At 23.7% G+C, this 12,521-nt stretch overlaps 3 protein-coding genes across 7 annotated transcripts in view; 1 reads left to right on the plus strand and 2 right to left on the minus strand.

Annotated features, from left to right (window-relative positions):
• LOC127281731 (COMM domain-containing protein 4) overlaps nucleotides 1-12,521 on the minus strand; it is a 103,551-nt gene that overhangs the window by 90,252 nt on the left and 778 nt on the right. The window lies entirely within an intron of this gene.
• On the plus strand, nucleotides 240-6,821 carry LOC127281710 (uncharacterized). 3 transcript variants are annotated; one of them, XM_051305582.1, is made up of 6 exons: nucleotides 240-419; nucleotides 4,815-5,009; nucleotides 5,137-5,258; nucleotides 5,345-5,738; nucleotides 5,868-6,027; nucleotides 6,250-6,821. In XM_051305582.1, the coding sequence occupies exons 2-6, from the start codon at nucleotides 4,817-4,819 to the stop codon at nucleotides 6,482-6,484; spliced, it is 1,104 nt and encodes a 367-aa protein (XP_051161539.1). In that variant the 5' UTR covers nucleotides 240-419; nucleotides 4,815-4,816; the 3' UTR covers nucleotides 6,485-6,821. The 3 variants fall into 3 exon arrangements, with proteins under 3 accessions (XP_051161539.1, XP_051161529.1, XP_051161522.1); XM_051305572.1 differs by having other exon boundaries at nucleotides 5,868-5,952; nucleotides 6,028-6,816; XM_051305565.1 differs by having other exon boundaries at nucleotides 6,100-6,813.
• LOC127280789 (uncharacterized) lies at nucleotides 6,681-10,315 on the minus strand. Its single transcript, XM_051304056.1, has 3 exons — nucleotides 10,055-10,315; nucleotides 7,957-9,947; nucleotides 6,681-6,696 (listed from the first exon to the last, which is right to left on the minus strand). The coding sequence occupies exons 1-3, from the start codon at nucleotides 10,133-10,135 to the stop codon at nucleotides 6,681-6,683; spliced, it is 2,088 nt and encodes a 695-aa protein (XP_051160013.1). The 5' UTR covers nucleotides 10,136-10,315.

A 12,521-nucleotide genomic window follows, 5' to 3' on the forward strand; every position in this document is an offset into this window, starting at 1 on the left:
CTTAAATGGGGGGGGGAGAAAATTGATAATTATTGTTTATTAATAGATAAAGAAACAAAAGAAAAAATCAAAAGATGTGTCCTTAGAGAGATTTCTAGGGGGTAGAATTGGCGTGTAGGCGCGAGGTAAGTACCGGCAGTTTCCCGGGGCGGTTTTTGAACCAATAGGAGCGCGAGTTGTTGGTCACGTTGGTCCTATAAGATAAGCGTCGCGCATCCACGAATGCCCATTGCATCCATCCTCAGCAGCTCGCAGGATCAACAAATAATAAATAAAAAAAAAAAACAAAAAAAAAGTGCGTGTTAATCGTAAAGTTGTGGAATACGAAAAAAAATTTCTTTTCCAAGTTTCATCAAGAGCAATTCACTTTTAAACGGCCTTACAAAAAAAACATCTTCGTGTTTATCTATTCTTACGCGGTAAGAACAAGTTTGTTTTTTGTTACATTCAAAATACAGTGTTTTTATAATGATAAAATTTTCATCGGATAAGTGAAAAAGTTTTTGTGATAAAAAAGAAAAAAAAAGATCGTTCTTTGGGTCTTATCAGTTCAATGGCAGTAGTGGATATACCAAATTCAAGGCTAATATTGTTGTTAATATGCATTTTTTTTTTAATAAGAGTCTTATTATATTTATTTTATTAATAATTAATATTTTTAAAATTCAAAATTCTCCTATTTTATTATTATTATAGTTATTTTTTAATATCAGGGAAATTAAATAATAAAAAAATTTCTTGACCAAAAATTATATTTTTTTAAATTAATTAAGAAATTATTTTCTAAATTCACACTTTTTTTTAATCAATTTTCCGGGTTTTAACCGGAAAAAGAAATTGTAATTAAACTGTAAATTTGTTTATTATTTAAAAATTTGCTTATTTAATTATTTAAATTCTTTATATTATATATTTTTGTTAACTTGGGAAAATTTTAATTTAAATAAATTTAATTTCTCACTATTCTATTTTTAAAAATAATTGCGGGTAAATATTAAAAAATTCATTTTAAAAGCTATAACTTTTATAGAAAAAAAAAGTAGAGTTCGAAAAAACTATAAAAAAAACCTGTTGATCAAAATCAAATATTGTTGTGTGAATTTTTTTTCAAATTAAGTTCCTCATATGTGACAGAAAAAAAATATATGATCCATAAAAATGAAATCTTATAATTTATTTATGCGACAGGAAATCAAAATTCTTTTTTTTTATATCAAATATTGCATGTAAATAAAAAAAAAAAAATTTGGTTTACTTTATTTCGTCATCAGAAGATATTTCTGTTTAATTACACTTGGTCACAAATGTTTTATCAGATAATAAGGAAAATTTTTCGCGTGATATGACGAAAAATAATTAATACTTCCTCGAGTCGTATCACGTATCTTCCTAATTGTTTGACTTCTTTTTTTTTAAACGAGGATCAATTTTCAAGTAATATCTGATAATTACATTATTATCCAATCTATACAAATAATAACTAATTTCCGTTAATTAGTGTTCCAAATTAATTAATTTCACATGTATATAATTAATTCATTAAAATATTTCTTATTAATTAAAATGTATGGAATTCATTTGAAATTAGTGTTTTTTCAGTATTTGTAAATAATTAATTAAATAAAACAAATACTGTTCTATAGAATTTTTAGAAATTTTTTTGAATTCTCAATTACTTAATGTTTATTACAAAAATTTAATTTATTCGGTAATTAGAAATGCATGTATTTTTCTTATTACGATAAATTATTGTATTAACATTCAAAATAAGGAGAAATTATGGACACTATATATAATAACTAATTTGCATAGACTAAAAAACTAATCGAAATATGTTCATTAAATCCCACACGGTCAAAAGTCAAACACGCTAAAAATTATTCTTGATTTCTTTGCGATGCATTAAATACAATAAATTTTGGTTTTAATCTGCAAAGTCAGTGACATCTCTAATTCTGGTTACACAAGGACGTTGTGGGTCTAAATATTCTCTATCAATAGTTACGTCATTTATATCTTGATAATATACTCCTTTTAAAATGACCTTCTTTTTCGCATTCCTAATATTTATAACTTCCACTTTCTACAAAATTTTTGATGATGATTTGTAAATTTTTTTCATTGCATCATATATATATAATTTGCTACTTAAAAAAAAACGATACCAAAAGAGGACGATCTCTAAATTTTTTAGTGCAATATTTATTTTTATTTAGAAAAAAAAATGAATATTAAATTATTTATTGAAAAATATTAAAATATAAATATTTTTTAAAAAATCTTTTAAAAACTAATCACATTTTTTTGAAAAAAAATTACTAATTGCCATTATTTACTTTTCGTTATAAAAAATTAGACTAAACTTGTTTGGTAGAGAAATTATTTTCTGGAATTTAATAATTTTTTATTTAAAAAAAGTTTTAAAAAAATTTTTTTTAATTTTTTGCATCAAATATAAATATTATTGACAAAATATTATAATTTCGGGTTCATTTTTTTTTATATTTGATCCCTTGAAACAGCTGCAATTAAAGAGGCGAAATAGTTTATAAAATAATTCTCCCTTGAACAAAAGCTCTAAAAGCTTTCGCTAATATGATTAACGTAGGGCTTGTTGACAAAACCGATGTGCTTTTTCATTTCTTGGTTTATGTGTATATTGATCACGTTTTATTTTGTCATGTTATGTGTCATGTTTTCAAAAATTTTACACGTTTACACTCTTTCAACATTATATTTTTTTCAAACTTTTATAAATGCGTTTCATTATAAATAATTGTACAAAAAAAAATGTTCTCTTTGTTTTTTATTTTGCTTTCTTTTTTTCGCACACTGAATTAAATTACCTTTTTCTTTTTAGTTTCTACAGTTATTGGTTTTAAAAAATATTAAAAATTTTTTTTCAACAATTTTTTTCAATATATTTTTTATTTCAAAAATTCATTCATTCAAAAACAAATTAAAATATTAAAATTTAAGAATTATTTATGAAAAAACATAATTTGTAAAAGTTAAAATGAAAAAAATAAATCTGGTTAGAATTGCAGGAACTCCATTAAAACTCTAAAACTGTGTTTTCATGTTTTTTTTCCAGTTTTTCATCAAGACACAAGTCTCTTGCCTCAGAAACTCGATATTACTTTCATTAAACATGTTATTTTACAAAAAAAGAAAGAAAAAACATCTTATTTTTTAAATTAGTCAAAAGAACATTGAAATGAAAAAGAAAATTCTTTTATTTTGTAGAAATTTAAAATTTGTATTTTTATTTATTATAATTTCCATAAAATGTAAATTTTCACGCAATTTTCATTTGTAAATTCTTGTCAATTGAGTCAATTTTATATTTTTAGAAATTTCCTCATATATTTTTGGTCAATTTTCCTTCTAAAATTTTTATCACGATATTATAGATTAAATAAACATTTATTCATTTGTTTTTAAATCTCATACTATAGGATAAGAAAAAAAAATCCCAGTCGACGGGAATAACTTTTCTTCTTTCAATATGAGAGTCATATTTTTAAAAATAAAAATAGAGGGCAATTATGGGTCTTTGCTACATTAAATGAATATCTAGAGGAAAAAAAAAATAATAATGAGAACTTATAAAAAGCAATTTTTCTTTAAATATTTCAATTTTCATTATTTGGGCCAAGCTGGTAATTTCTTTTCTTGAGTCTCGTCGTCTTTAAAAACATGAACGGGAAAAAAATATCGTAATTTCTGAAGCATAAACTTAATATCACCACCCACCTGTATAAGGATTGTAGAATCGTTTTTTTCATTTTTTAAAAAAAAAAAAAGTCTACTGTACCTACGTTTTATTAATTCACAATGAAATACTTTTTGTAAATTTTTTTAATTTATTATTTATTAATTTACTTTTATTATTCACAGCTCCGCCTTTTTGGAATCGTTTTTCGCAATATTTGATATCGTTTTTTTTTTCGTCTACATATTCAGTGGTAACAATTCATTATACAATTTTTTTTCTGAAATATATAATTTTTTACACCGAACTAAAGGAGAATGCATCTATTCTGTAAAATTCAAGCTTCAACTTTTTTTTTTTTTATTACTGTCATAAATTCTTAGTCATAAAAAGAAACTTGTTAAAGAAATGAAATTATACTTTTTAACATGAAGTTAAGATTTCGCACGATAGAATTTTTTACATTAAACATTTGACTGTGAGCTACTTAAGAAAAATTTGGAAAATTCTGAATTACTAAAAAGTACAAATTATTTTTTTTTTAATGAAAATTAATAATTAACCTTTTGAATAATAGGAATAATAAAAACTTGTTTGTTTGTTTAATTGCAAATTTCTAATAATAAGTAATAAATGACAAGATGATAATGATGATGATGATGATAATAATAATATTGAAAACAGAAGATAATATAATTCCCTAATATTTTATGAAAGTCCATTGTTTGTGCGGACATCGAAATCTCTCATCATGAATGGAATAAAATAATTTTTGCTTGTTGGGGATTAAATAAAGAAATGATAATATTAATGGAAATATTATTCAAAGGAATGATAAATAATTAATAAAAATTAGAAGAACACTGATAACAATGAAAAATCCTAATGACTGTATTATATTTGAATTATTCTATTTTGATTGACTAATATATTTTTCACGTAGAGAATATATTATTTTATTATTATATTCTCAATATAATAAAAAATATTTTAACTCAATCAATAAATTAATTTTTATGATAATAAATAATGAAAATTAAAAAACAATTTCGCGGAAGATAATTTTTTTTTTAAAATACAATAATTTCAATTATTTTAGGTATGTGGCTACTTTTTACAGTGTCAATATTGTTAGCACGTGAAGTGGTGGGAAATTTATCAACAGATAAGCATAATGAAGAGAAGAAAGTGGAAAACAAAAATTATTTACACAATTTCTCACAATTACAGACCACGGATTTGAAAATTCCCGCAGAAAAATTACATGAAATTGATAAATCTAACAAAAAACAAGGTGATTTTTTTTAAGTATTTATTTTTTATTTATAAAAAAAATTTATGGAATAATAATCTTAAATTTCCAATTCATTATATTAAAATAAAAAATGCAATTTGAAAATAAAAACAAAAATTCATATTAGATACAGAAAAAAGAAGAAAAAGATCCATAGACGAAATTGGTTCAAGTCATGAAACATTTGCAATAGATTTTGAAAAAAGAAAAGGACCAATGTCTTCATGGTTTTATTGGACTGACAAAGATGTGAGTTAATAAAAAAAATTATAATTTTTATTACACAATTGTTGAAAGATAATAGAATTTTTTTTTTTTGAAAATTTTTTGAACAGGCAATACCAATAAAAGAACGAAGCAAGGAGTCAAGTCAAGAAAAGAAAACGCCAAGATTTAGTCCATGGGGAGGAAAAAGAAGCGAGACTTATTTATCGGATCCTGAATTTCGACAAAACACTCACGTCTTTAACAGTTGGGGTGGAAAACGTGTTAATGAATTTTCAAAGCTTTCACCACCATCAGAAAAAAACGCAAAATTATATGCATGGAATAGTATTGGCTCCAATGAGAATCTAGAATTAAAACGAGTTTCAAAAAGTAATACAGAGGGAAAAGTTCCATTCAATAGTTGGGGTGGAAAGAGGGCATTAAATAACATCGATTATACATCACCGATTTTACAAGATCTACACCAATTCGAAGGAGAAATTGCTTATCGAAAAAGAAAAGGTCAATTTTTATTTTTTATATTAAGAAAAGAAAAATTTTAAAAAAAAATTCAATTTCACAAATTTTTCTCATATATTTTTAATACTAGCTTTATAAAAAATAATAATAATAAATTTTTTCTTTGCGCAGGTGATGTGGGAAAATATCAAGAAAAATTGATAAGAAAAATGGATGAAAGAAGAGCCCAAAAATTTGGAAGTTGGGGTGGTAAGAGGTTTGCTAATCAGCAAGATGATGAAAAAATGGATGAAAGAAGAGCTCAAAAATTTGGAAGTTGGGGTGGTAAGAGGTTTGCTAATCAACAAGATGAAAAAATGGATGAAAGAAGAGCTCAAAAATTTGAAAGTTGGGGTGGTAAGAGATTTGCTAATCAGCAAGATGATGAAAAAATAGACGAAAAAAGAGCTCAAAAATTTGGAAGTTGGGGTGGTAAGAGATTTGCTTATCAGCAAGATGATGAAAAAATAGACGAAAAAAGAGCTCAAAAATTTGGAAGTTGGGGTGGTAAGAGATTTGCTAATCAGCAAGATGGTGAAAATTTACATTTGGCCGATGAGGATTTTTTTGAATCACTCAAATCGAGATTACCAAAGAAAAGAGCAAATCGTGCTTTAAGAAAAAGGGAATTTCAACCTTGGGGAGGTAAAAGGAGTCCCGAAACAATACCTGAAAATCCAAATGACACTGAACGCAGACCACCTGCTTCATTTTTCGTTAGAAAAGTCTTCTTCCCATGGGGTGGATAAAGAAAATTTGACTGATTTTTTATTGTTTTTATTTACAATTATTTGAAACTAATATAATTTTTAAATTTCAAGTTTTCATTTTAATTATATTTTTTTCTCTATTCTGAGATTTGATAATTATTTTAATACAAATCTTCCCAATAGGGTAAAAAAAATTATGTTTATTTAAATGTATATTCAATTTTATGGAAATTTTTTATAATTTAGTGTAACTGTAAATACATGTGAGAGTTTATTATTATTAATAAAATCATAAAACAATTACTAATTAAATAAATTTAATTAATTAATTGAAATAAATTTTTTAAAAAATTGAACAAAATTAATTAACGATTAATTAATTAATTTTTATTTAAATAAGACTCGAAAATTAATATTAATATTAATTAGTAAAAAAAAAATTAATATTGTAAATCAATATAATATTGGGAAGATTGTAAATTAAATGACATAAATTTTCTTATCAAATGATTTGTCAAAGTACAAATCAGATTCATTTTAATGTTAAAATTTTATCGAGACTGTAGGAGACAATTTATGATCACTGAATGGTAAAAAATTCATTTAATAGGATATGATAATTTATTTAGCAAAATCATCGAATGAAAATAATTTATTTCATAGGATCATTAAATGTTAATAATTTATTTAATTATATTATATCTCATGTAAGATAAAATTATTATATAAATTTTAGAATTAATTAAGTTTAAAATGTTTGACTATATATGAAAATTTATAATTTTAAACGTTGAGAAAATTATAAAAGTTCTATACATAAATTATTAAAAATAAATAATCTTTTAAATAAAAAATTTTCTGCACTACCGCTTAATTACTGTTTATTTTTTATAAAATTTTTATAAATTTAAATTTAGTATATATTTTTTTTAATAATTTAAATAATTTTAGATTAATTATTTAATTTAATTTTTACTTTAAGTTAAATTAATAACTGAGGAATATAGATGTTTAATACTATAGAGATTTATTAAGTGTAAACAAATTTATAATAATAAATTATTTGTTATAGGTTTTAAATACTCAAAAAATGTAAATTGATGACTCTTTAAAATTTTAATTTAATATCAAAAAATGGTAAATGGAAAATTAAATTTAAATTTATTGTTTCAGTGTTAAGGGAGAAGTGAATAATTGCATTAAAAATTGTATAGAATGTGATAAAAATTGAAAAATACGTTTCCTTCGAATAAAATATTTTTTGTGTAGATTTCTACTTTTATTCATCTTATTATACCCATTTTTTATTCTACTTAATATTTTATTTATTTATTTTCTGACTAGTCAAAAATTGTAATTATATTTCATTTTTTGTATAATAGTTTTTAATAATTTTTTTCTAAATCACATTAATATTATTTGATTCTAAAAACCAATGGTTTGGAATGTATGATTTCAAATTATTAGAAAGCAGCATACGAATATAATATGCAAAATAAAATTGAAATAACGGATTATAACTTAAATCAACAGAGTAATTTTTCATAAATTTATCAATTCTCTTAATATCCGCGGAAATAAATTTAAAGTCATTTCCATCAGCAACATTGTGTAAACCAACATTTGTAAAAACAAAAATATTTGTAGGTGATTCATTATTATAATCTGGTATATTAATTTGCAAACGATGCGGTTCTCGATGATAAATATTAATTTTATCATTTATTTTAAATTTATGCACGACATTAATAAGCGATTGTTTATTTTGCGATGATGCGCCAAAAAATTCATATTTAAAAATTAAAGAACCATTTCGTTCTAAAGATAATGAAAAATATAGATCGTCTTTAAAATAATCATGAATTTGATCGGTTAATTGTTTTATTGCTAATGTCATATCTTTATAGTTAATAAACATTCGTAAAAATACAATGTCACTTATACCTTGTGCATCAAAATTATAATGCACGAAGGGTAAAATTATTTTATTTTCTTCAATTTTGTCTATTTTAACTTGAATTAACATATTTTTGGAAATAGTATGATACGTTAGTTCACTGACATATAAATTATTATCTATTTCCTCTGCAATATATATTGAGTAAACATTGTTTAATAATTTTAATTTTATCAAATTTCCCTCAATTTGATGACATTTATTATTTAAATAAAGACATCTACCCGTAAGATCAATTGGCGATTCAATGGCAAATTTCACCAAAAAATAAATATTTCTCGCTTTTGTCAATAACATTAAAGGGGAAATTTTTCTTAAATCTCGTTCCTTACTCCTAATTTGCAATTGAGTTGGATTTATATTAAAATCTACAGCAGGCATCACAGAATGTCCACTTAAGACTCGTAATTCTAAATCTGGACTCAATAAAGGAATATTATAATTTTTAAAAGGGATTATTTTCTGTAAAAATGGTAATAAATTAATATCGTAAATATCGAGAAATATTTCCAAAATAATTGGAATTATGTTATTAAAATTATTGTTGTAACGAATACGAAATTCTCTTAAAAGCGTGTCAGTACCATCGTATCCAAAAAAACACATAAATAAATTTAATTTTTCCTCGTAACTCCATTTTATAAATGGAAAACCTTTGCGATAATTCGATACCGAATTAAACGAAAATGTTGATAGATTATTTTTTGTTTGGAATTTTTGTTGATACAAAATAGCAAAAATATCATTCCACAAATTAAATATTTCTCCAAAACCATCAACAATTTCTTTTCTATTATAATAGTGAGCAAATTTTTCCAATAAAATCCAACTCGATTCTTTTGTTGGTTTTAGAAAATTTTCTATTTCATCAATAACTGATATCCAATGGGAATTAAAATACGTATTTGAACATGAATCATCATAACATTTTTCTGAGCGTATAAATAAAATTGTTCGATCTAATGAAGAATAAAAATTTTTGCTAGCAGTCAAATAATCGTAATATTCAACCACATCAATATGATTTTGTAAACCTTGATATAAACTATAATCTGATAATTTTATATTAATAATATCATTTGCAGACAGCAACATTTGTGTATAATAATTTTCAATAAAACCGAAAATTTGTATATTTTCATAAAATGTAGACTCAATTTCCAATGATGTTGCAAGTGTTACATCATTAGAGTCAAAAATAGGCAATGGTATCCAATTTTTTGTTTCAATTGTCATCACTATTGGAATATTGTGTGAAACTGATATCATAGGTACACAATTAAAATTTGCTATCAAAGTTCTTGTTGAATTAGTTTCACCAGCAAAATTTATCATGTTAAATGTTCCTGTTGGCGTATCGGTGAGACAATAAAAATATAACATTTCTATTATCGAAGAAGAATCCACTTTTAATGAAAATCTTGTACCTTGTTTAATAATTATATCGAAATGAGTTTTATAATGAAAAAATTGATTTTTAAATTCATGACTTGTCCATGGTTCTGAATATTCACGAATTAATGGCCTAGTAATCCGCGTGGTTACCTAAAAAAATTATACCTTTAGTTTCAAAAAAATTCAAACCCATTATACGATAGAAAATAAATAAATTTTAACAGAAAAAAATTAAAATCGGAGAATTATTTACTTACGTCTGAATTCCACTGTACTGTCTGTTCTGAAATTGTCCTAGAGACATAAACTGATAAAAAAGTTAACAATAAAAATAACATTTTAGAAACTTTCACATAAGTTATAAAAAAAAAAAATTGTCACGTTTTAATAAGTGGATTTTCATTTTTTTTTATTTATAAAGAGTCGGATAAGTTAACACCTGATTAATTTCAGTTATTATTTGATCTTACAAATTAAAAATGCTGATTACTAAAAGGTATATGGATATTTATTTTTTTACCGGTTTTGTATTTATTATTCGCAAGTTAAAAGCAACAGAATTCACGTTATCTGTTTGATTTTCACAAGTAAGAAAAATAATTTTATGCTAATTATAAGACATTAAAAATTAAATATTTATTTCTGTGAATGTATAAATATTTTTAATTCTTCTTTTTTTGTAATTATTTAGGCATCATAATATTAACAATGATCTTATTAAAATTTTTTAACTTTTTTTTACTTATTTGTATTTGTAATTCAGAACTCCTGACAAAATGGAATACAGAGGTAAAAAAAATTTATAAACTTGAAAAAATTAATTCAAATAAATTGTTGACTATTGTTAAATTATTTTTATTTAATAATTAAGAAAAAATTGTTTCAGAAAATTGAAAGAACCGTGAAGCCGTTGATTCGAAAATATACAAAATCATGGAGTACTCATGGATTTGAAGATCGAGAATATCATTATAAAACACATTTTGGAATTGTAATTAAAGGAGGCACATCATTTACTCTTTCGTTTGAGAGTACAGGAATTGTTGAAAATTTATATTTTTTCTGTCCCACGGAGAAAACGAAAGAATTTCCTGTGATAAATTTAGCTAACGAAATTAGTTCAACACAAATTATAACAACAAATTTCGATTGTGTTCCAATGACATCAGTCTCGTATAATACAACTGTTGAGGTAAAAATTCTCACAAATAATTGGATAAATTTACCTGTGTTTTATTCGAAAAATGTGACATTTTTAACATCACATGAGGCTGAGGAGGAATTTTATCAAAATATACAAACTTATGGTTTTGTCGAGAATGATTATACACAAATGTTACTGTCCAAGAACGATATTAATAGTATAAAATCAAAAGGATACAGTTTATACATTGCTTTACAAAATCAAGTGGATATAATAAAATATTATAATTATTTAACAGGTGTCATTCGATATTATACAGATGAAAATTATTCTTCTTCGTTTTCTGTAGTAGAAAAATATCGAATATTTTTACGTACGGAAATGTGTGACAAAAATTGTAATTATGGAGCTTATTTTTCTGCCAATTGGATAGCGTGTCCTTATGGAATTGTCGAATTTTTAGAGCCCACTCGTGGATCACAATGGGCTTTATTACATGAAATTGCACATTATTATGATATTAAAAGTTCAGTTCTTGGTTTTGGTAATACAATTGATGTGTGGACAAATATTTTTTCGGCATTTTATCAACATAAATTTCACGTTAACATTTATTGGATGAAAGAAAGTGAATCTGATAAATATGAAACTTTATTGAAATATCAAAAAGGTATTCCATTCACAAAATGGGATTATAAAGAACAATTACATTTTTTTATGAGTATTTTTGGTTATGATGGTACTGAGAGATCTTTTCGTGAATTTAATATTCGTTATTTTTCTTCTGAATCTATTGATTTGACTGAGAATATAATTCCTATAATTTTAGAAGTATTTCTTGATCTTTATGATATTAATTTATTACCATATTTAAAGAAGGTAATCGATTTTAATGATTACACGATTCCATTATTAAATCCAGATTTAGAATTACGACTATTGTATGGACATGCTGTGATGCCGGTTATAGATTTTGATATAAATCCAACTGATTTACAAACAAAAAGTAAAGAACGTGATTTGAGGGAATATTCACCGTTAATGTTAATGACAAAAATTAAAAAAAAATACATTCAAGTTAAATTTATTTTCGAAACTCCTATTGATTTGACGGATCATTGTTTATATTTAAATAACGATTGTTACATGATTTTTGGCAATGAAATGAATTTACAATTATTAATGGATGTCTATTCGATTTATGTTGCTGAAAATATAGATAATGAAATGTTTGTCAGTGATATTGAATATCACGTGATTTCAAAGGAAATGAAAATTAATGTTAGAGTAAAAAAAATTAGTGAAAATGAAATATTTCTACCTATGTTACATCATTCTTTTGATGCTCAAGGTATCAGTGATATGGTATTTTTAAAAATATTTATAAATTACAAAGACATGACAATAGCATTAGTACAATTGACTGATCAAATTCATATGTATTTTAAAAATGAAATTTATTTTTCAATATCGTTGAAACGAAATGATTTTACAATTTTTGAATATAATTTTTTTGGTTTACCACAAAAACAACAGAAATTTATAAATGTTGTTCATAAATTTGAAGCCAATGATCAAAT

The sequence above is a fragment of the Leptopilina boulardi genome, unplaced genomic scaffold (assembly GCF_019393585.1).
Source record: "Leptopilina boulardi isolate dan_hultmark-lab unplaced genomic scaffold, ZJU_Lbou_2.1 LbouV2_112, whole genome shotgun sequence".
Lineage (NCBI taxonomy): Eukaryota > Metazoa > Arthropoda > Insecta > Hymenoptera > Figitidae > Leptopilina > Leptopilina boulardi.